The sequence below is a fragment of the Glycine max genome, chromosome 15 (genome assembly GCF_000004515.6).
Source record: "Glycine max cultivar Williams 82 chromosome 15, Glycine_max_v4.0, whole genome shotgun sequence".
Lineage (NCBI taxonomy): Eukaryota > Viridiplantae > Streptophyta > Magnoliopsida > Fabales > Fabaceae > Glycine > Glycine max.
The window spans coordinates 6141273-6165594 of record NC_038251.2 but is presented as its reverse complement, the minus strand read 5'-3'; the positions used below and the strand labels follow the sequence as shown (position 1 = coordinate 6165594).

At 34.1% G+C, this 24322-nt stretch overlaps 3 protein-coding genes and 1 pseudogene across 3 annotated transcripts; 2 read left to right on the top strand and 2 right to left on the bottom strand.

Moving 5' to 3' along the window:
• Positions 1 to 870: 870 nt before the first annotated feature.
• On the bottom strand, positions 871 to 2662 carry LOC100779631 (pentatricopeptide repeat-containing protein At1g28690, mitochondrial-like; annotated as a pseudogene).
• A 768-nt stretch (positions 2663 to 3430) lies between these two features.
• Positions 3431 to 6385, bottom strand: LOC100305782 (uncharacterized). Its single transcript, NM_001249667.2, has 3 exons — positions 6306 to 6385; positions 5616 to 6220; positions 3431 to 3769 (listed from the first exon to the last, which is right to left on the bottom strand). Exons 2-3 carry the CDS (start codon positions 6210 to 6212, stop codon positions 3635 to 3637), a joined length of 732 nt encoding a protein of 243 aa, NP_001236596.2. The 5' UTR covers positions 6213 to 6220; positions 6306 to 6385; the 3' UTR covers positions 3431 to 3634.
• A 2268-nt stretch (positions 6386 to 8653) lies between these two features.
• On the top strand, positions 8654 to 13290 carry LOC100815803 (GDSL esterase/lipase At5g45920). Its single transcript, XM_003545972.5, has 5 exons — positions 8654 to 9000; positions 9127 to 9363; positions 11878 to 11945; positions 12087 to 12251; positions 12878 to 13290. The coding sequence occupies exons 1-5, from the start codon at positions 8899 to 8901 to the stop codon at positions 13032 to 13034; spliced, it is 729 nt and encodes a 242-aa protein (XP_003546020.1). The 5' UTR covers positions 8654 to 8898; the 3' UTR covers positions 13035 to 13290.
• Positions 13291 to 19677: 6387 nt separating this feature from the next.
• On the top strand, positions 19678 to 24179 carry LOC100815274 (magnesium-chelatase subunit ChlI, chloroplastic). Its single transcript, XM_003545971.5, has 3 exons — positions 19678 to 21961; positions 22189 to 22298; positions 22949 to 24179. Exons 1-3 carry the CDS (start codon positions 21859 to 21861, stop codon positions 23999 to 24001), a joined length of 1266 nt encoding a protein of 421 aa, XP_003546019.1. The 5' UTR covers positions 19678 to 21858; the 3' UTR covers positions 24002 to 24179.
• The last annotated feature ends 143 nt before the right edge of the window (positions 24180 to 24322 follow it).

Below are 24322 nucleotides of genomic sequence, written 5' to 3'. Positions count from 1 at the left end.
TAGAAAATAAATAAATCAAACATGATTGTCTTCTTTTAATTCTTATAACAATTATTTTAAAATCACATGATTGTCTAAATACAATGACAGAAAGTCTTATACAAGAACGAGAAATGTAATTTTTTTCATCGTGGAAATGAAAAATTCCTTACATTCATGGACATAATTAATCAAATATATGAATCAACTAATGGCAATTCTGCCATACGAATATGATGAACAGATTAAGTTGTCCTAAAATTCGCATTTGTCTGACACAAATATTGATTGAAAAAATTAGAGTGTGTTTGGTTTGTATTTTTATTTTTTGTTTTTATGTTTTGTTTTCAGTTTCTGAAAACTATTTTCATTTTCAAAAGATTAAAATTTTGGGTTGACTTTTTGTTTTTTACTTTCAAGAAATAAAAACAATAAAAATACGTTTTTAAAAGGAAATATATTTTTAAATTTGCTTAGAATTATATTCCTTGCTACTGCGTTTTCATTTTATCCAAAATGAGTTCTTGATTTCAACTGAAAACGAGATTTGATTGTTTTCAGTTTTTGGTTCGTTTGGAAAAATATTTTCACTGAAAATGAAAACAGAAATCCAACCAAACACATTTTTATCACCATTTTCTACTTCTTGAAAATGAAAACAAAAAATAATCAAATCAAACACCACCTTAATGATTGAGATTGTGGTTATATGCATACACATATATAAATTATATAGTTGTTTGCAATTCTGAGCAGCCGGACTTGCCCTCAACCTTTGCCCAAAATATCCGGTAACTGCATTATGTTTTTTCTTCTTTTTGGTCAGTTGGGATTAACCTCCTTGAACCATACTTTCAGCAACTTCCTCCTAAGGTCACCATTGCCTCTCCATTTCATCAAACATTTCTTTCATATTTTAATTAATACTTTACATTATTGTTAGAAGCAAGAGAAGTAATCTAGAGGGATAATCTCATTTAACAAAAAAAATGCTGTCGTGCATCTTTGCACCTTTTATAAAAACTAAAAGACATCATCAGCTCCAACCCAACTTCGGCCAGTGTCCTTGGATATTCCTCTCTCCTTCATTATTTCTCTAAGCTCGGTTACACTTTCCCATTTCCCAGCAGCTACCAAAGTATTAGATAGTGCAACATATGCCCCCGGTCTTCCAGTAGCATTCAGCTTAAAAAGCTCATTTGCAGCTAATTTTGCCAACTCTATATTACCATGGAGTCTGCAAGAACTAAGTAAAGCAGCCCACACATCCGAAATCGGTTTCTCAGGAATCCTCATGATAAACTCCCAAGCCTGATTCAGCATCCCTGCTCGACCTAACAGATCAACCATGCATGCATAATGCTCCATGCCTGGCTTTACCAAGTATTCATTCTCCATGCTCTGAATGATCTCCCAACCCTTATCTACAAGTCCAGCATGCGCACAAGCTGAGAGAGCACTAAGGAGTGTCACATAATTGGGTACAATGCCATACTCTGTTTGCATCTTTACAAATAGCTCGAGTGCTTCATCAGGAAACCCATTCTTCCCATATCCATCAATCATAGATGTCCATGAAAAAACATTCTTCACAAGCATGTGGTCAAAAACTCTTCGAGTATCCACAACTCTTCCACATTTGGAATACATGTCTACAAGGGCACTAGCCAATTTTTATGTCGGCATAAAATGGTGTCTTCATGAGCTGACTTTGTACCTGTTGCCCAATTTCAAATGCTGCAAGCATGGAACAAGCACCAATTGCGTAGAAACATTTGGCCAAAAGTTCAACCTTTGCATGTCAATGTAAAGGTCAAGAGATCTCGTGGCATATTCAGACGTCTTGCTGTAGCCTTCAATCATTGCATTAAATGCCACGACATCCTTGTCCAACGTTTTCAGAAATATACATTCAGCATCTTCAAAAGACCCTTGATTCATGTAACCAGAGATGAGGGATGTTGAACATACCACATTCTTCTCCAACATCACATCAAACACAGTCCTTGCGTAAACAACCCTCCCATTCTTAACATAAGAGTCAATCAGTGCAGTATAAAGAACTTCATCTCTCTCAACATCAGATTTGAGGATCTGGGTATGCAACATTCTACCCAGATCACCAAGCAACGCAGCATTACACCCAGAAGTAGACGCCTTTAAAATCATTGAAAAAGTAAAGCCATCAGGATTCTCACCAGACACTAAAAGCCTATGCACTAAACCAAGAGACTCTTCAACTTGGCCTTGTTTGTGATAGCCATTAATCATATAGTTATAAGCAGATAAAGTTATATCCCTCAAATCATCAAACACCTTGCGTGCATATCTCAAACAGTTACATTTGAGGTACAATATAAGTAGTTTGATGGAAATATTGGCGTTTGAAACAAACCCAGATTTGAGAATGCGGGAATGGATCTTTTGGCCGTGGGAAGGAGTCTCGGAGTTAATGTAATGCTGCAGAGCATTGGAAAACAAAGTAGAGGGAGGAACAAAGTCATGGTTTTGCGGAAATGGTTGATGAGGTGAGATGAACGAAGTGCAGAAGCCACGTGAAGAGAAGAAAGGTCTGAATATTCCATTGTTCATATTCTCATTGACATCGCCGGAGCCAAGTTAAGTAAACCAGGTCACGGGGTCAGAGTGTCGACAACAAATGGCACATATAAAACTGTTTCTAGTTATTTCCCAGGTTCACGCAAAGATCAATTTTTAATAGTTAAGGAAGTGTTAAATAAGATGAAAACATAAAAAAGAATGAGAATCCTAATTGTTTTTTTAAATACTTGTTCTAGAAATATTTTTTTAATAAATTTTGGGAGACAAATTGATATTAATGAGTAGTATGAAATTGTTTTAAAAAATAACTTTTAAAACTAATGATAAGAGCTTCTTTTAAGCTATAGCATAATTTATTAAAAAAAATCAATTTAGGCATATCAGTTAGTTATTACTTATTAATCTAATGATTGAAATTTTTTTATATCATATACTTTTAACATTTTTTTCCTCACAAAACAAAATATTTAAAGTGAAGATTCTCCGGCGGTTTTTTAAAATTGGAGACTATTCAGGTTCGATTTGATAATACAAAGGCAAGGGTATTTTTTATTACTGGATAGTATTTATTAAAAGGCAATATTAACTTTTACTATTGCGTTTTTCATATAAATGTTAAAATACTATCCAATCAAAAAAAAGTTTTAACATTTATGAAAAAATACCTTTACTGTAAAAATTACAACCACAAAATTGAGATGTGTATTGTCACTGAAGTTTATATTGAGTAACTTGACCGTGCTGGCTTGTTTGTTGTAGTATATAAATGTATACTCTTGTTTCTAAAACTTGTCATACCCCAGTTTGTATGGTTTAGATAGAGGTACACTCATACAAATAAAAAAGAAAATATGGAGTGGACAAAACCTAACTATAATGAAGGAATGGCTAGACAAAATTTGATACAAAAATCCAATCGAAATGCATTTAGTATTTCCATTTTTTTTAGGGAAAATGCATTAGTTTTACTAAGGTCTAAGCACTAGCATAATACTGATGTTTCATTTTCGTATGTTTCCTACTCACTATAGAAAAAAAAAACATGATTGAGATGTAAGAAATGTTACAACAGGAAGACTGATATTCAATCTAGTTACTGGTCAATTGCCATTGCTTCGGCCCCCCCATTTGTGTCTACCATCCCATTCTTAAGCTCCTCCGTTGCCATTCTCATCTCCTCGACAAGGCTCTTTTGCTCTTCCTCTATTGTGTTCTGCAACTCATCCACCTGCAGGAAGGATAGGAAGCAGAATACATATTAACATCAACAGTTAAACATTGGCGGTGAGGACAACAGACAATATCACTGACAATAGTCTTATGTCAAGTAACGGTTAACAATTACAGATATTGAACTAGATATACACCTGTCAGAATTTTGGAAATCACAATGGTTACAGTTCATAAAAGATACAGCTATGAAACACAACATACTGAAGAACAAAGTTCATGTGACATGGGAAAAAATAGACAAATAGAAATACCAAACTTATAGAGAAATTCCTGAACAAAAGAGCCTCGCTGAAACACTATAGACTCATTAAATTCAAGTGTATCATCGGTTTGCACTGCCAATAAAGTTAGCATAACAGAGATATAAATCTTTCATTCCATAAGTCAATAAATAAAAACAAGAAAAGGCAACAGGCAATAACTGAAATGTATCAAGAATGAGAATGAGAGATTGGAACTCTTTCAAAATGCTGAATATGGGTCATTTTTGGAGAAAAACACATGCATGGTCACAATTTAATACCAAGGGAAAATAGAGAATTAAAAGACATTCACACTTAAGTCCTGAGTAATAAACTCCAAAGAGAAAATATTGCAGAATGATTTCATTATCAGCATATTTTACATGATAAATTTAAAAATTACAATTTACAACTTGTTCTGGCCAGACCTGCTAATGTATGTATATGTTAGACAATGTCATCCTAATCATCAATGTAATTGTTGAATGCCCCAATCAAATAACCCTCAAACACTGTTTTATAAGCTTAAACTATCCCTTTCAAATACATTGATTTTCTGAGTTTAAGACACATTTTAGTCTTCAGGCGTGTCAAACTTGGACTTATGTTACAGACTGAAAACCAACTAATAATATTAGGGGACTAGCTCCTTGAAATGCAGAGGTAGTCGTCTGGTTTATTGAAATACAAATGCAGAAAACTGTAGAAAACAGTAAGAAAATAGTAAAACCTAAACAGAGACACAATGGTTTCCCCAGGTGCCAGTGAATACAGCCACCCAAACCCTCTCTCCTTAATTTTACTACATAATGATTGTCTACCCTCACTCAGCCCCTCACCCCCTCCCTCTTAGACAAATCTTCCTCAATTATTCCTTCTTCACTCCATGTTGCCAGCTGTCCATTTGCACAAGTAACTCATTTGTCTTCCCCAAACCATCCATTCCTAATCCAGTCACTACTGACCCAAAATTAGTGCCAGGCCCACCCTTCCCATTTCAAACCTTTTGCAAACATGTCTTAGATGTGAGCTCAAGGGCATATTATCTTACCCCACACGCTTTGTTTATTTTACTGTTTACATAATGTCCTCTATATCTATTTTTACATTCTTTTTGCTGCTTCATTTTCTCTCCACTTCTCTGTTTCTCCATCCACCTGCTTTAATCCAGGCTATTCACTTGCAAAATGAGTTCTAATTCTAAAAATCAGATCCAAACTAAACAAGCTACACCTATACATGTCCCCCTACCGCCTCAAAGAATAGCATGTAATTTCTTAACATACTATTTGTAACTAGTAAGAATAAGAATGCAATGACTATTGAATTGAATGAGGCAGTTACATTTTCAGCAAGCGTAGTTTTTCACACTGAATATTGTTGTCATTTGAATCATAATCAAAATAACAGACTAATATGTAGTGTAGTCAATTTTCAATAATCCCTTCTCATTATAATCACACAATTCATAACAAAGGTTGCATTCTCTAGACCTAATTTAACAAGATCGAGCATCTAAACTAGCACAACATTTCAGAAAGAGACTAGAACAATCATACATATCATAACAGTATAAGCAGACTTCAGAATTGTTCATACCACATGTAACAACAGCGCAAATTGCTTCTTCCTGAGCTCCAACAACCTCGAACCAGCCGTGTTCTCGGCATCCAACGCGGCAATTTCCTTCTCCAACTCCGAAATAACCTTCATTGTCTCGGATCTCGGGGGCTGCATGGCAATCAACTTCCTAATAGCCTCGCACTCCTCCTTGTGCCTCCTCTCAACCTTGCTCTCCTCAAGCTGCTTCTTGAGATCCTCAATGTCGGACTGCGCCAGCAGGATCTGGCGATTCATTTCCTCCTTCAACTCGTTGAAGTTCTCCTTCTCCCTAACGTTCGCCTCCACAATCGCCTTGCTCTTCAGAAGCGGAATTTCGAATGTCGTCAGCTCCTGCAGAAACGCTCTAGCCAGCTTCTCGCAGTCGTTGTAGTTGATGTCTTCGTCTTTGTCGACTTCGGAGACGAACGTGGTGAACTTCTTCTGAAGCTTCTTCAAGGGAGGGTCACCCCTGGTGGTGGTGGTGCGCGTGAGAAGCCTGTGTTTGATGATTACGTCATCTTCGGAGGGACCGAAGGCGTAGTTCGCCGCCACGGCTTCGCCACGCGCCGAAACCTTCCTCGTCTTCCCCAGCATCTCGATCACTGCAATCAATCGCGATTTCAATTATTTGTTAGATTAAATAATTGCGATTGAAGTGGAATAAGGACTGAGGAGGTTAGAAAGAACCTTTTCGTGTTTGCTGCGAAGAATGGTGAGAGCGGTAATGCGGAGAATGGAACGGGCTTAATAGGTTTCGTTTTCCAGTAGTTTAAACTGTTATTGGTCATAATAAAAAAAACCTGATATTGGCCCAATTATTTTTTATACAGTAATTGGGCCAATTGTTTCAAGGCCGGCGTGTATCAATTGATAAGATTGGGTTGGACTCCATATTGTACCAACCTTGAATGAATCTTACTTAAATAGAGGTTGATAGCAAGCACTATTGCACTGTAAAAATTACATTGTGAATTAATTAAAAATTATTATTAGTATCAATTTTAAGATGATTATTCAAAAAATAATTTTTTTTTATTTAATGAGAATTCATGTGTTATTTATTCTTTTAAAAAGTAAATCATCTTACAACACTATTTTGCTAATATTCTATCTTGTTGAATAAAAAAGTATTAAATATAATTATTTTTATAAAAATATCAAAAGAATTAACAAAAGTGTATAAAAAATAGAGTCCCAATAAAAAAAAAATAATAGAGGCCAAACACAATCGTGAACCTCCACAAAGGGTTATAATCATATTTTTATTCAACGTACGCCAATAACCAATTTATTTGCGAAATGGAGGTATTCTTCTTTTTGATATGAAAAGTACTATATAAATTTTTACAATTAAAGAAAATTTGGTCAGTTAGCATTGGTTTCTAATTTAGAAAATCAAAATTGGTGTAGCAAATGGATTAAGCTAGATATAATACAACCATAATCTCCTTAAATAGATTGTTTTAAGAAATTAGTTCTGGTTTCGATTAAGGACACCCCGATCTCAACGAAAAAAAAAATCAGCCAGATAATGTAGAATAAAGTTAAACATGAACAAACACCAATAAAAGAATATTCTGACATTGTTTGATATATTTTCATTCCACAGTGAACATTGTACAATTTTCCTATGTGTAATAGAAAGAAAAAATGAAAGAGATAAAAAGAATTCAATTTACACACCTGCATAGAAATTTTGAGAATTTGCTGTGAAAAACTACCTACTTCAATGTATAATAAAGAAGCTACCTAGAACATGGACTAGGTTGTATGTGTCTACTCAGATAGTTTTTTTTTTAAGACCACAGTCACACGCACGAAAGCAGCAGGATGCGAAAACAATTTTGTGTTATGGTCAATCCCAAGTGCAATGTTAACGACACAGTGACTTCAAGTAGAATATAGTGGTGACCAGGTTCCAAAAATTATTATTCCGGATAAAGTATTCATTTAAAGAATGTCTAACGGGCATGTTTGGTTTGACTATTTTTTATTTTTATTGAAAATAAAAAATGATGATGAAAATGTATTTAGTTAAATTTTTGAAAAATATTTTCAGTGAAAATATTTTCTCAAATAAATCAAAAACTAAAAACGATCAAATCTCATTTTCAGTGTTTTCAGTTGAATTCAGGAATCTCATTTTAGGTAAAATGAAAACACAATAATAAAGAATGTAATTTTAGCAAATCTACAAATATATTTTCTTTTAAAAACACATTTTTAATATTTTTATTTATTGAAAACAAAAAATAAAAAATAAAACCTAACATATTTTCAGAATTATAATCTTTTAAAAATAAAAATAGTTTTCAAAAAATAAAAACAAAAAATAAAAATACAAATTAAACACACCCTAATACACCTAAAACACATCTTTCGACTATGTATGCTGAACAATATATCTCAACTTTCAACATGTATCAGCAACAAATACTATTCGACTATGCTTATTATCATTATACCTACTTAAGAATAATCACTCAATTTTAGGTGTTTAAACATGATTATGAAGAGTATTATGCAACTAATAATTAGGATATGACAAGGCCCATAGACCCTCTCTAAGCTCGGCAAAGCTAGTATAAAAATGAGTGAATCTGTCGGATAAGAAGATTAATTCAATCTCAAATATTTCCTCTATATTCTTAATAGTTTTGAGTCGAATTTTCACTTTAATGTTGAAGTGTTTTTTTAGATATTTTCTCACTCTTTGACACTCATGCATCTTAAATCTCGACAATGAATTAAAAATAATAAATCCTTTAACACAATAGAAGATCTTCTGATAGAAAGACAAGTATCTAGTTCATTTATGACAAAAATAATTACGAATTAAATTATCAGTAAATACATGGTTCATATGCACTCGATATTTATCCATGATATTCTATATTTTTCATTACTTTTTGTTTTTCCTTCTGCTGGTTAAAAATTGGAAGTGCTGGAGCCCCATCTGTCCCTGTCGGCTCGCCGCCCCCTGGTAGTGTCTCTGTCAGCACATGCCTTTTAATTAGTGCAATGCAATGAATTGGGTGCATTTAAATATTTGCAGCCTTTTTCCACCAAAACCTAAAAATGATTGTCAGCTTTATTTAATGACCAATATTGCATCAACATCGTAGCATAGCATAGCATAGCAGCGTAAACGCAATCGAATCTGCATTCTCCACTCATCCATTTCTTCACCTGCATCCACCAAACCAAACCAAAGCACACTCTAGAGTGAGTCAAGTTCAGACCCCTTCATTTCCCTAAGCGAAAAAAAGTCTTCCCCAACATGACAAGGGCAAAGTTTTATCTCTTCGGTGATTCCATCACTGAAGAATCTTTCTCAGTTGGTGGATGGGGTGCTTCTCTCGCCCACCATTTCTCTCGCACGGTATTTATTCCTTGTAGCTTTAACCAACCACGTTAATTCCCATGAGTGCTTCGTTTTTGTTTTTGTTTTTGTCGACAATTTTAAGGTAAAGTTTACGTTTTTTGCAAATGGGGTTGTTGGTCTCAGGCTGATGTGGTGCTAAGAGGTTACAGCGGGTACAACACACGGTGGGCGTTGAAGGTGTTGGAGAGGGTTTTCCCTGGGTCACATGGCGTTGACGGTGGAACCGGAACAGCACCAATTGCTTTGACTGTTTTCTTTGGGGCCAACGACGCTTGTGTTCCAGATAGATGTTCTGCTTTTCAACATGTACCTCTTCATGAATACAAGCAGAATCTTCACTCCATTGTTTCCTTCTTCAAGGTAAATTAGTCTCTGTTGCTTGCAGCAAGTGTTTATTTAGATTAAAATGATTAGGCAAAAGTTGCGGTTGTAGGGTGTTGAAACCCGGAAAAGGGTCGGTCACTGACACAGTGATACTACTGTTTTTCAGTGACGTGAAAAGTTTATATATATTTTAATATAAAGTTTTGACTCTTGTGATAAGCGTGCTTTGGTTGCGTATATTGCATGTCACGAAAGGGTTAATTATTTGTCATTTGGTGGGGTCGAGTGTTATGATGATTTTCTGGTCAAATATGGTTGTGGGGTTTCACGAATTGAATGGGGAGAATTGAGAATTGAGATTTCAGAGGTGGTTTCAGCTAACACACGTGCGTGGCCGTGGGCATGGGAAGTGTGGTTGTTGTGTTTGCCACTTGACCATTATGATACGCTGTCATAAGGGACCCTGATTCTTCTTTGCATTATTTTTTTTTCTCTCTATTGGAGTGGAGTTTGCACGAGATGTTTGTGTAAAGTTTGCAACTTTTTAATTGGTTTTCTTTTGGGGAAACTGGGAAGGGTTAGTTGGAGGGAGCCTAACGTTGTTTTCACGACCTAAACTCTTTTGTGTCTTCTTTCTCGTGTCTTTCTTTGGCTCCCATGCAATTATATTATTCGGTTTGGTCGACCATGAGCTGTTTGGTAGGAATGGTAGCGTGATATGGGAAGACCCACATTTAGGACCAGAAGAATTGGTGCCTCTCCTTAAGGACTAAGACATCATCTTTCCATGTTACAGGATTAATTATTACGTGTTTATGCTCTTGATTAATCTTTATTTGATATGTAATTAAATTTTTAATTTATAAAAAAAATAATTATAAGTTATATAAAATAGATTGAAACTATATATGAACATACAATAATCTCTCCTTCTAACAGACTAAAGGCATCATCTGCCCCACATTCGAGAAGGACGGTTATTTCTCCTTGCGAGGCCCACGGGTCTAATGAATGCTTACATGTGTTACATTAAGTATTTTAGTTATTATATGGGAAGATACATATGTATAATGAATGTATGGACTATATTCATCGGCAAAAGTTTGAAAGGATGTTGTAGAGAAAAGTAGATGCTACTAGTTTGTTATGGATCGAGTACAAGTAATAAGAATTTAATTCCTAATGTGATAAGATGTGTAGATGTGTAAAGTAATAAACTAAGGATGGATTTGTCCTTGCATTGAAATTGAATAAGTTTATAAGGGGTATTTCAAGTGTGAAAATGCCTTTGTTTTTTTAAAACTTTATATGCACGTTCTCTTTTGTAGGAACTAAATCTAAGTTATAAATACCTTGTATCATAAAAAAATATTTTTAAATTCACGTAAAGTGTAAGAAATACATAAATTTATAAATAAAATATTTAAGAAAAATTAAAAGCATAAGACATGGATACACAATAATTTATTCAAGAAGAACATAACAAATAAAAATTTAAAGAAAAATTAAATTGTTAAAAACTCGGTCCTAACCTAATATAATTAGTGTTTTTAATCACATAGTTGATTGACAGAAATAAATAGTTTTTTTTTTAGGGAAAATAAATTTAGTTAAGGGGGGCATTCTAATTATTTTAGAAATTTAGTTTGAGAACATTTAATTTCTTTGTCGTTTAGATGATCCGGGCATTCAGCCATCTTGTGTATAGCAAAGCTCAAGAGCAAGTTATCTCTTTGTTCACGAGACCAACGTTGGACGTTGTGCTTTGAAGTTTATGAAACGCTACTATATATCTTCTGGGCTTTACTGGATCGAGCAAATAGCATATGGAAGATCTCTGTTACATTTTCTCTATTTTGTCTTACTCCAATAAATGCACTTCCATTTTATCCATTATTTGCACTTGGGATAAAAGTTTCAAAAAAAGCAAGACCCATATTACACCAAAACAAAAGAAGCCTTCCCCTCACATATTCTGGACTAGGTAGATTAGAATCAGCTTGTACCTTTCGACATTGGAAAAATGAATTCGTGTTTGGTTCTATGGTCGAAAGTATGATGTGATTTTAGTAAAGATACGGATAAAAAATTAATTTTTCCTTAAAACCTTGGTTTAGGGAGAAGTAATCAAAAGTAGTTTTTTGTATTGGATTGAAAATTATACATTATTTTTTTTAAGATAGAAACATTTAAACATAAATTGCTTATTTTTAAATTAATTTTATTTGAAATCAATATTATAAACGTCCTTTCAAATACGCACAGAAATGAAAGCGGTGCTTGATGCTTCTATGCCTTCAATATTTAACTTTCCTGAGAATTAACCATTCTGATAATAATTTTATAAAACTTGTATAAAAAATGAGAATATGATATTCTTAAGCCCACATTCTTGGGGAATCTTTCTTGAAATCTTGAAACAAATGCCTCCTTGCAGTGGAGGATTTTTATTGTTTTTAAGAAGAAAATCAAATCAATGTATTGTTTTAATTGTAGTTTTCTTGAATAGATGTTAAAATTAAATATTGCAAGTTTTCCTTTGAAATGCAGAAGCGATGGCCCACAACTCTTGTTCTCCTTATAACACCTCCTCCAATTGATGGGGATGCACGTTGTAGGTACTATTTTATTGGCCCTTTGTTCCTCATATTGTCACTGCTTTTATTAGATTTTCTCCGTTTATATGATTTAAATAGAGATACAATACGATAGAGGATAATACTCGATCGAATGAGTTAATTTCTATAAATCTTTTGCAGATATCCATATGTAGAAAATCCACAGGGTCTTCCTGAAAGGACAAATGAAGCTGCTGGTGAGTATGCTAGAGCTTGCATTGCTGTGGCAGGAGAATGTGGAATCCCTGTGGTTGATCTCTGGACCAAAATGCAACAGTACCCTGACTGGAAAAAAGAATATCTACGGTCTCACAAAACTTTTACCTTTATATATTTTCACTTGCATCGTAGATATTTTTGCATCTTAAATTCTTAATTTATATCTTGCACTTATATTGACAATAGTTTATAGTTACCACTTATATTTAAAATGCTGACAAACATGATGGCTTTGTCTTGTAATACAACTGAATGTGTTTTTAATTGTGTCGTGTTATATCGTACTATAATTTTACGAGAGTATTGAGGTTTTCATTGCTGAATTGGTTTTTCAAGTTTATGCCATAATTGCCAATTTCGTAGAGTTTGCATTGGAAGAATGTCATTCTTTGATGGGTATGGTTTGATTAAAAATGCAAAGACTACTGAACTGAAAATTTAGTTACCTTCTGATGGTACAAACAATGTGATTTGATTTTTCCTACAACTTAGTTTGTATAGTGTGGATAATTAGAGCCTACACTGATTTCTCTATATGCAATTGCCTTTCTTGTTTTCTATAATTATGAATCCAATAGTGTGTTACATATGAAAATTTAGAAATTCGCTCCTTTGATAGAGAAAAAGAGCCCGAATGGAATGAGTTTGAGTATTGATTTTGATTATATATTTGGTTTTTATATGAATTTATGATTTTGGTAACTTAAATGCAGTGATGGTTTGCATCTTACTCAAAGTGGCAATCAAGTTGTTTTTGAGGAAGTAATCACAAAGCTAAGAGAAGAAGGCTTGAGTCTAGAATCTATACCAGTTGATCTCCCACTTATTGCTGATATTGACCCTAATGACCCACTGAAGTCATTTCTGTAGTAATAGAATGATACATTACAAAAGGGGTGCCTTTTCTAGGGGTTATTGTGCCTTTTCTGTAGTATTTGGATCTTCCTTTTATTGTAGCTATTCTCTGTAGAAAACAATGTGTTGGGTAATGTCTATTATTGGCCTGTCAAATGTTATTTCTGTAAAGGAGTTTTTAATTTTCTTCTTTGCTTGAATGTGAATGAACCAATATGAAGCGTTTGTACGTAGAATGCTAGATACATATTCTATGGCCTCAGAATTCACATGAAATAGAGCCATTTGGATATGGCATGGAGACAATAGTAGAGTACGTACTGGCAGGATATCTGAAGTCAATTTTCTGGTTGAAGTTTAGCTAATTGAGGTCAAATGAGTCCTCAGCATCACCTAGAATTTGTAATATGACAAAAAGAAAACTGTCTAAAGTTTGTTGTTAGAAGAAAGTATTATATGTGTTTAGATACACTTCAATAGCTTGCAGATAAAAAAAATCACTTCAATAACAACCAAAAACAGACTGGCATCCTTCCATATTGAGCTTCTGTGAATGTGAATTTCATAAACTTTAATTTCATGAGTTTACTAGTAGCCTTGGATGACAATACTTAATGCAAAACATTTACGGCTTACTCAGTTTTTTTTTTTTAAAGAAAATAAAATTTTTAATTAAAAATTTAAAAAAAATGTCTGAAGACTTGGAGAAATGCTGATAAAATTAAATTTTAAGGAATAATTAGAATAAAACTAAATTTGAAGTATCTACAATTGGGAAGTAAAGTTTAAGGAGTAATAATTTTCCTTATATATGTCTGAAGACTTGGAGAAATGCTGATAAAATATTAATGTCATGTTACATACAAGAAGTTTTATTTTGTTTTTGTTATTTTACAGCATTACATACAATGATATGTTAGAAGAGGTTCACCCATAAGCTTAGATTGTAAATAATTTTATTTTTATTACTATTTTTTTTGTGCAAATTGTTTCTTACTATTTAACTAGTCCTTAAATGTCATTAAATCTATAAGACTTTAGCAGTTACAGGAAAAATCAAGCTCGCATCTATAAAGAGAATGAGAATTAACTCTTACCATTGTTACCATTCCAAATTGGCAGTCATTTGGACTGTACTTGTGACTTGGTAATTATCACAATTAAATACATGCATTGTCAAAAGAGAAGGCAAATTGGCATATAAAGGCACATTGATTAGTATAAGAAAGATTAAAGAATGAATACATATAAAGCCAACCATCCAAATATCATGCATGCTCATGCACCATGCAACCATCATTCTTATTGTTTAGAAGACAAATAACTGATGTGCCAAACTAACGTGGTTTCCACATATCATCATCCATCACTATGATACACACGGTTGCAAAGAACGTTTTGTCGTTTGAAAAGTTTGACTAGACGCTATTTCGATGCTTTTGCATGACGTTTTGTTTGTATCGTCATGTTGTAAAGATACATATTATAAATTCTTTAGCTCATTTTCCTTGGTGCAAAATGGGTAAGATAAATTTGACTTAATGCTATTTTTAATCCCTTTGATATTATGATGGTACAGTTTTAGTTTTTCAAGTTTTAATTGCATCAACATTTTTTAATATTTTTTTCGTTTAAAATTAGATCCTTCTATCCTGATTTTTTTATGTGTAGAAATTAAAGATAATGTCAGAAAATTTATAAATTTTTATTTAACTAATTAAGTTAAATCTCCTTCATTCTATCCTAATTTTTTTTATTCCTCTACCCAGATTTTATTCAATACTTAATAGAATTAGTTTATAGGACAAACTGTATATGACATGATAGTGAATAGATAAAGTGTAACTGCTAAAAAAACAGTATTTAAACTACAATGACATAAAAATATACTCTTAACTGTTTTAAAGAAAAATACTCCAACTATATTGGCTTAATTGTTGTTTTCATATTTGCGCTAAATTAGTGTTTTTATGATAGTAATGGATATTGGACAATGCAATTATATATGCAAAGGATGTATTCCATTCTGAACAATTTAATGGCTTAAATATTAAATGGAGATCAATACTTCCGTGGACCACTTGTATAAGTTGTATGATTATTTGTGGAACACTTTTATAAGGGGTATATTATGGATCATTATTTGTGAGCTTTGGATTTATCTAAGGTGTATAATCTTATTATACATCCTCTTCATCCAAACTTTTCCTCTTAACTCTACTCTCCCTCCCTCTCTAGCAGTCTAGCTCCACCACCGTCTCCAGTGACGTTCCACCACTTCTAGTGACTCTCTCTAGTAATCTCTTACACACAAAAGCTACTATATAATCATCTCCAACCCATCTCCTTCGTTCCTCACCAAAACGTTAAAGCACAGATTCATTGCTTAACATAGTTGCTTTATCTATGACTCTGAATCATACACACTACTACTATGTTTTGAATTGAAAATTGAAGATGAGTCTTAGAGGATTTTTTGAAGATGGTGTTTCCATCGTCGCAAGTTGCACCACCCATCGACTCGACCTCATCAAAGTCTAAATGCACCCACTCCAATGCTATCGGAGACGGAGGTGGAGCTAGACTGCTAGGGAGGGAGGGAGATTTGATTTAAGAGGGGAAAGTTTGGATGCAAAGGGTGTACAATAAAATTATACACCCTAAGTCAATCCAAAGCCCACAAATAATAGTTCATAATATACCCCTTAGGAAAACCAAAATCATATAGTTGTGATGTTTAAGAGACTAAAATGTAATTTAGTATTTAAATAAGTTGTGTACCTAAATACGGTCATCGTTTTGGTGGACCACCTATCAAGGTAATAATTGTGAGTCGCTAGATTGATGTAGTATCATGGGTCAGTTTACACTTTATTTTCAATCTCTTCCCAACAAATTTCTTCGATCATCCTTCTTTTCACTGAAGGCATTTCAAAATCCATGACTCCCACCTCAGACCCCTCGCAGCTCCTCTCTATTCTCTATGAATATTCCTCCACTGTAGACAGCAACTACTGCCTCCCCCCTCCCTCCATTCTCCGACATCCCCTTATATGTCCTTGTTGCACCATTCGCGCTAACTAACAAATTAAAGCCACATTTACCAACCCAAAGGAGCACTCGTCCATTCCCTTCCCTACCATACCCTAATTTCTTGTTCCATTTCTTTGTAGCTGAAAATGGAGATGGGCTCGACTAGGCCTACCGAGTACAACCCCAACATAAATGCCAAGTTCGTCAAGAGGAATGAGACAACGACGACGCCTTGGTGGACCACCGCGAAGGCACTGCCACGGCATGTTTCCATTTCATTGTTGTCTATCCATCTTTGTTTCTCTTTGATGTTCGTCTCTCTATCACTCGCAAACACATCTAGGTATGAATCTAGGCCATGGATTAAGAACAAGAGCAACAACCATCACAATGGGAAACAAATCTAGGCAAGGCTCCAATGGGTTCAACCGTTATGAATCTCACAACAACATTAGTTGCTCCAAATTTCTCTCCATGCTCCTCTTGTGGTAAAAATGCCTAAACTTGTAAAAGAGAATACAGATGCAAGATTTCCGGGGCATTGGTGTTGGTGTGGATCTATTCAGGCATCAACCCCTCATGGCAGAAGTCATGGGAGGGAAAAGGAAAAAAAAAAAAAAAAAGCTAAAGAGATTGCTAGAGAGAAGAGAGACAAGGTGGAGGTAAGGAAGGAAAAAGAAAGAAAAAAATGTCGCCGCCAACCGACAACGACGAAGGTGGTCGGGGAAGTTGCCGCAACGGTTTGGGGAATTTGGTGTGAACAAATTTATAATAACAGGATTATGGTTAAGAATTATGATTCACTACCATTGATCCACCTAAAATTGATCCCTAAATACACCCATGTTTTACTATACAAATTACGTAGTTACCTTTATTTTTATAGTAAAACTTAAATTATTAAATATATATGTTGCTATTCTTCAAACACCATTTAGCTATAGAATTCATTCTTCTGTTACAAAATTACTTGGATGGCACAAATTAATCTTACAAATACATAGCAACAATATGATTCGTTTCCCTCCGCAAGTAGCAACCTCAATGTTAAATCAATTCGCTTATCCCAAAATATAACTAACTCCTTGTCTTAACCTTAATGCATGGTTTGGTTTGCATCTTTTCTGGTGTAGTACCATCATTTATTATTTTGAGAAAAGACAAAATAAAAATATTGATACAATTTTATACTTAAAAGTTTGCTTTATTTTTTCAATCAGAATTAGCCATTCATTTTGGTCGCATAATAAAAATATTGATATAATTTTATACTTAAAAGTTTGCTTTATTTTTCAATTCAGATATTCGTTTCGGTCACATAATAAAAATATAGAAGTTTTCATAAAAAAATAAGTTATTGAAGTGAAAACTCTAACTTTAGTTAGAAAACAATACAATAACACCTAAGGAACTATATATACGTTTTGTTCTGGCTTAAAATGTTTTTTGATTTCCGAAATATTGTCATTTTTTTTCTTGACTTTTGGTCTTGTAATTTTTTTTATCGTTGTTATTTTAGTTTAATCCTTCTAATATTTTATTAATTTTAGTTCCTATAATATGTAAATGATTTGTCCTTTCATAAAACACAAATTTCTCTCGGGCTTGTCAATGATGCTTTGGGTCTGGACCTTCAGGGGTAAGTCTTCCAGGTTTACGTGGGCTTTCTTGAAATTCCAAGACCCAGCTCCAATAACTAGCATGGGCTCCATAACTTGAATCTTGGGCTGGAAAGCTCTTCAAAGTAGTTGGAGTTCCAAGAGGGCGAGATTTACAACTCGATAATAATAAGAGGAAGACAAGTGTAAGGCGCATCCAGAAGCATGATTTCAGTTTCAGCATATTTTCAAAGGCACGAGATGTTTAGAGAATGAATAATAATCTATGATAAAATAGTGCAGAGGTACAAAGTATTTATAGAGACACTTGATTAGGCTGAGTCTGCAGCGAAAAAAAAAAGTATTTATATCGTTTAGCGAGAGAGAAAGACTTTTTAGACATTAGAAGCCGTGTGACAAATTAAGAGATTGCGTTACAATATTTTAATCTCACTTGAGCAAAACATTCCGAAGTTCTCAAAACTAAACTTAAATAATTTTCTTGCGTTTTCCTCCAGTAACGGAGCCGTTAGGTACTTTGATGACTCGGTGAATACTAGGACGCAAGTTGCGACACAACTGCAAATCTATGTTGTATTTTTTGGTTTCCACAAATAGTAGATTGCATAATTTGAACAAGTATTCACTTCTTCCATGCTATTGGTTCATGCTGACCCCTGCATAGTTCGAAAAAGTTGCTATGCTTTTTGTCATTTGTGAGGCTATCTAACTTTCCAAACATGCCTTCGGACATTATCAAAAAAGCTGCGGCTAACGTGAAACATTATTATAAACCAGTAAGAACAGACGTCAGCACTTTTTTTTTATTTCTTTTTTTTTTTTTGATAAGCACAGAGATACCATTCTATAACCCTCTATTTGAAATGACTGAAGGAGAGTTGAACGGATACCAAGGAAAGGAAAAAAAAAATCAGAGTTAAACCTTTCGGCTCTTTGGTGATTAATGGTAGTATTGCTTTGTAAAAGAAGCAAGTATAACAAAGCAAGTGACGCTAGTTCTTTTTTAGGCCATCTCCATAGAAATGCTTATCACCTATGTCCAATTTCATTTGCTTTATAAGCACTAGTGCTTAATAAGATAGTGCCATTGTCTCATTGGAGCTTGCACTTATTTAGCACCTCTCAAGTACAAGTTGCTTAAATAAGCATGGGTTTTATATTTTTTTCCAATATATTAAAAAAAAACTTTAAAAAAATGTGAGTTTATTCGAGGGATACATTTAGTAGAATCTTTAAAGTTGTTGAGTTAGAAAGAATAGTTAATTAAGTTGTGAAAAGTAAAAAAAAATTATGTGTAATAATGAGATCCATTTAAGATGAGTAAAAAAAAGAAAAGAAAGATAGTTAAAATATCAATTTATTCATAGTTTTATTATCTTAAGAGAAAAAAAATTATACATGATATAAAAAATTTGATATCGTTATCTAATCACAATGATAAATTTATTAATTTTTATAATAATTATTTTAAAATTATATTAACAACCAATTATAATTAGAAGATAATGTAAACATTAAATTCTTAACTAACAAGTAATTAATAAGTAGTGGTATATCAACAACACTTCACATAGTGTTTCATTGCTTGAGTATGTAAATCTAGTCTAAATAAGGAGAACTTGTGTGTTTGTTGGTTAGAATTGAATCTCTTAGAAATTCCAACATCATTGATAATTGATAAGTTAAATACGAAAAACATGTTTGGAGTTGTCTATTGAACCATTTTCTTGGTTACGTGAAAAATAATGAAAAACGGTGCATCTTTGAATTTGACATCAATTATAAGAATCGATATTAAGATTATAGTATAGGTAAAAACTTTCTAATTGTTGAATTTTGTCAATTTCGGACAGAGTGAGTGAAAGCTGTAGGTGGGTGGTGTGTTAGTGTGTTTGGTGAGCACATGGTCATGGGGTGCAGCATGCTCCACGTCGTCCCATCTTGTCACAGCACGAGTCATGCCATGCCTATGTATGTTATGTATGTCTCTGGGTTTGGTGTGAGGCGGTGACTCCTCAAAGCTCAGAACACACAACAATAAAAGAAATGGAACATAGTTACATTTGCCACAGACACCTATCTAGCTAGCTAGCTATTAAGAATGCAAAGCAAAGGATCAAAACCTCAGAGCGCACTCTCCCACCACCACACCGACCCCAACCTCCACCGCCACCGCCCTCGACCCCTTCCACGTCATCTCCTCCTCCCTCTCCCACTTCTACCCCCTCGCCATGGGCGGGACTCTCTTCTTCAATTCGGGACCGTGCGAGGTTGCTGGGCCCCAGGGAAGTTTCTGCGTTTGGAAAAAGGGGTTTTGCCGTACCAACAGAGTGTTGGTGGGGTCGCTAGAGAGTACTTTCGCGTGAAGGATGAGTGCTTGGACAACTTCAAGAGCTTCTTGTTGGACCAATCTGGCTTGAACTTCACCGTTTTTGAGGCTCTTGGTGCCTATATTTGGAGGGCTAATTAAGTCTCATTCACTATGATTAAAATTAACTTTCAAGAGTTAACTGCAGATCCTCTCAGTTACACTTACACATTATACATCAGAACATATATTTTGGTATCAACAGTTCATTCTTGGTATAACATAAACAGGTCCTAAGTCAATCTCTTAATAGCAAATAATGTTCTTTCTAGTATTAGGATAAGTTGATTGTTAGTTTATTTAAGTACTATTGGAAATAGTAGAATTATGCTAAGTAGTCTTTACATATTAAAAAAATAAAATCTTCAGATTGGTCTCTAAATTTTCCAACATACCTCAATTCTGGACTGAAGTGATGAATATTAAATATTTCAAGGATTACCTTAATAATTTTATTATTTTAGAGATAATAGTATTTTGAGGACTAAATTGGTAATTTATTCAATTTTTCGATTAAGTTGTCAGAATAAGTTTACAATTTATTCATCGGATTATCAAGACCCACTCTCGGTCTTAATTAGACAGTTTCCTCTAATTTTGTCATAAAAAAATAAGGTAAGGTACATGTTAGATGTCATGATTTTAATTAAAGGCGTAGATACAGTAAATTTTTTCATCCCTTACATTTTGTTTGAAACTAATTTTTCGCTAAATTTGTCCCTTCAAATACAATGAAGAGAATGATAATCTATTCAATTACCTATGATGATAGTCTCCAATTGTTATTTGCCAAGACAGGGTCAAGGCCTTGGGAATCCAGGCTCATGAAAAGGTCAAGTTTGCATACTCAATTAACATACGGAGACTGGTAAATGTGAGCATATCCTTAAAATAACGCTACAATTTTTAACATTAATCTCAAATTTTCTTCTTCAAATGTGAGCATATGATTGGAGAACATAAACCTTTTGTCTCGTGTAGATGTATGTTACCCCTTGCATCTTGCATTTTCACTATTTGAATTCTAGTTTTACTCGGATTGCCTTCGGCTCAATGGATTCGAGTTAAAAAAATTATTTTCCTTTTGACCTTAATTATAATATTTTTTTAATTAGTTTACATTCCTTAAAAAAATAATTAAGTTAGTTCATTGCATTAAATTTATAAATTATTCATACTATCATTCTAAAATTATTCTTTTCTTACATTCCTATCCATTTAATTATTTTTATTAATTTTTAAAGAAAAAATAATTAAATCAGAATATGTAAAAAAAATAATTAATACATTTAAAAATAAAAAACAATCTAATTATAAAAAAGAATAAAAAAAATTTAAAAAAGGATTTTATAATTAAAGATACATGAAATAAGAAACTAAGAAGATCTAGTAATTCCAGTACTGTGTGACAAGAAGAATTAGTGTAACGATCACAAAACTTATATTTATTTTTAATAGAGACTATCTAATATTAACAAAGAAAAATATACCTTTTTAGTTTTAAAAGCTTAATTAGGAGAATATGAAGAAGTTGATCAATATTTTTAGTTTAAAAAACAAAGATGTATGTAAGGATACATGGTCAAATAAAAACGATAATGGTATTTTAAAAAAATGAAAACTTTAAGGAACTATTAATTGAGTTATTTTTTCAATTAAAAAGAAGAAGAAGAGAGAGAAAGAAGAATGAAATCTATCTATCTTCTTATCCGAAGCCCGGGAGGCCAATAAGAAGCACGTCAGCTGCTATGAATGGTGAATAAAACACAAAAGAAACAAATTGCTACATAGCACACACTCCCTCTTCTCTTCTACGGTTATGGCGTCCACGTTGGGCACTTCTTCAATTGCGGTTCTTCCTTCGCGCTGCATCTCTTCTTTTTCTTCCAAGCCTTCCATTCACACACTCTCTCTAACTTCAGGTACATTGCTTGCAAAGTATATGTTTTTTTCTCTGTTTTTTTGCCTTTAATATCTTGTTTTGGAGGTGTGCTGCAGGCCCCATTTCATATATGTTATTTCTCTGTGCTGAAGTTGTGATTTTATTTTGCCTTGGGGGGTTTGTAGCTGGAAATGGAAGGTGGGTACTTGTGGGCATTATGTAATAGTTTGAACATAGAATCTTAGTTGAGTGGTTGTGGCTTTGCAGGGCAGAGCTATGGGCGGAAATTTTATGGAGGAATTGGAATTCATGGCATCAAGGGAAGGTCTCAGCTCTCAGTTGCCAATGTTGCCACTGAAGTTAACTCTGTAGAACAGGTAGGTAGGATATTGGATTCTTGAGGTCTAGATGTTCTTTCAGTGTCTTTGCCTGTGTTTTGAATTGCACTGGGTGGAAATACTAGGTGTACCCTAGATTAATTGTTGTAAAGACTTCCATTCTTTTGTGTGTTGTGTGCGTTGAGCCATTGAGCATTCCTAGTGAGTTTTTAACAAATTATGGGTACAAGGCATTTTTTAATAAACATGCACGCTCAGTATAAAGGTTTTACATGATCAATTAAGCAGAAATCATTCTCTGTATGACCTTTAAGATAATTGTTAATAAAATTTAACAAACTTACCATATATGGTTACGGTTCATGATTGGATTGGATAACAATATAAAACACTTTTACATTGTTAGTGCATACATTATTTATTCATTTTTCTTTTCCCTTTAAACGTAGATGATTTCTGTTAACATTCGCGTGGACATTTAGAGTGTAGTTGATTGGGGGGAAATAGCAAGGCAAAAAGTAGAGGAATGAAAATAGATTCTGAATATTTTTGTCATGCACTATTTTCGTTCAAAATTAGTGCAAGATTTCTTAGAAATTAAGCATTGGGGGCTAGGCCTTTGTGTTTGATTCTGTGTGTGTGCGCGTGTGTGTTACAAGAATCTAACCCTGTAAACTTTTCATATCCAGGCCCAAAGTATTGCTTCTAAAGAAAGCCAGAGGCCAGTATACCCATTTTCTGCCATAGTTGGACAAGATGAGATGAAGCTTTGTCTTCTCCTTAATGTGATTGATCCTAAGATTGGAGGTGTAATGATCATGGGGGATAGGGGCACAGGGAAATCTACAACCGTCAGGTCATTGGTTGATTTACTTCCTGAAATCAAGGTTGTTGCTGGTGACCCTTATAACTCAGACCCACAAGATCCAGAATTCATGGGTGTTGAAGTCAGAGAGCGTGTACTTCAAGGAGAGGAACTTTCTGTTGTCTTGACCAAAATTAACATGGTTGATTTGCCATTGGGAGCTACAGAAGATAGAGTGTGTGGAACAATTGACATTGAGAAAGCCCTGACTGAGGGTGTCAAGGCATTTGAGCCTGGACTACTGGCTAAAGCTAATAGGGGAATCCTATATGTTGATGAAGTTAATCTTTTGGATGATCACTTGGTAGATGTGTTGTTGGATTCTGCTGCATCAGGATGGAACACAGTGGAGAGAGAGGGAATTTCTATCTCACACCCTGCACGGTTTATCCTAATTGGCTCGGGAAACCCTGAAGAAGGTGAGCTCCGGCCACAGCTGCTGGATAGGTTTGGAATGCATGCTCAAGTGGGAACTGTTAGGGATGCTGAGCTTAGAGTGAAGATTGTGGAGGAGAGAGGTCGATTTGACAAAAATCCAAAGGAATTCCGAGATTCTTACAAAGCCGAGCAAGAGAAGCTCCAACAACAAATTACATCAGCAAGGAGTGTTCTTTCTTCTGTTCAGATTGATCAAGATCTCAAGGTGAAAATCTCCAAGGTGTGTGCTGAGTTGAATGTGGATGGATTAAGAGGAGACATAGTAACAAATAGAGCTGCAAAAGCTCTTGCTGCTCTGAAGGAAAGAGACAAAGTAAGTGCAGAGGATATTGCTACTGTCATCCCTAACTGCTTGAGACACCGTCTTAGAAAGGATCCCTTGGAGTCTATAGACTCAGGTTTACTTGTCACTGAGAAATTTTATGAGGTATTTAGCTGAGGATCTTAGATATAACACGGTTTGTATGCTGTGGTATTCCATGAGTATAATGCTACTTCATTATTTACATTTTACCTTTTCTGTGGGGATTTTCATTGTACTTAAACATTAGTAAGATTCATGAGTTCCTTCTACGCAGGAAATTCCAAGCATTTTACGTGCAAGATTCATTCTCTAATTTCTTCTGTTATTTGTAGCCTTTTCATAAGCTTGGGATGCTGAGACTGTGGTTCTTGTATTAGCATAAATTTGAAGAAAAAAAAAAACTTACTATTTTGTTAAAATATGTTAGTTAATCACGCCACAACTTTTTTCTACTTG

What these genes read in the sequence shown, in the direction of transcription:
- LOC100305782 (NM_001249667.2), bottom strand. Translation starts at nt 6,212, where the DNA reads ATGCTGGGGAAGACGAGGAAGGTTTCGGCGCGTGGCGAAGCCGTGGCG. An exon ending in TTGCGCTGTTGTTACATGTG is followed by an intron (nt 3,770 to 5,615) that starts GTATGAACAATT and finishes TCCTTCCTGCAG; the next exon opens with GTGGATGAGTTGCAGAACAC.
- LOC100815803 (XM_003545972.5), top strand. Translation starts at nt 8,899, where the DNA reads ATGACAAGGGCAAAGTTTTATCTCTTCGGTGATTCCATCACTGAAGAA. An exon ending in CCCACCATTTCTCTCGCACG is followed by an intron (nt 9,001 to 9,126) that starts GTATTTATTCCT and finishes TGTTGGTCTCAG; the next exon opens with GCTGATGTGGTGCTAAGAGG. An exon ending in GATGGGGATGCACGTTGTAG is followed by an intron (nt 11,946 to 12,086) that starts GTACTATTTTAT and finishes AATCTTTTGCAG; the next exon opens with ATATCCATATGTAGAAAATC.
- LOC100815274 (XM_003545971.5), top strand. Translation starts at nt 21,859, where the DNA reads ATGGCGTCCACGTTGGGCACTTCTTCAATTGCGGTTCTTCCTTCGCGC. An exon ending in CACACTCTCTCTAACTTCAG is followed by an intron (nt 21,962 to 22,188) that starts GTACATTGCTTG and finishes GTGGCTTTGCAG; the next exon opens with GGCAGAGCTATGGGCGGAAA. An exon ending in AAGTTAACTCTGTAGAACAG is followed by an intron (nt 22,299 to 22,948) that starts GTAGGTAGGATA and finishes TTTCATATCCAG; the next exon opens with GCCCAAAGTATTGCTTCTAA.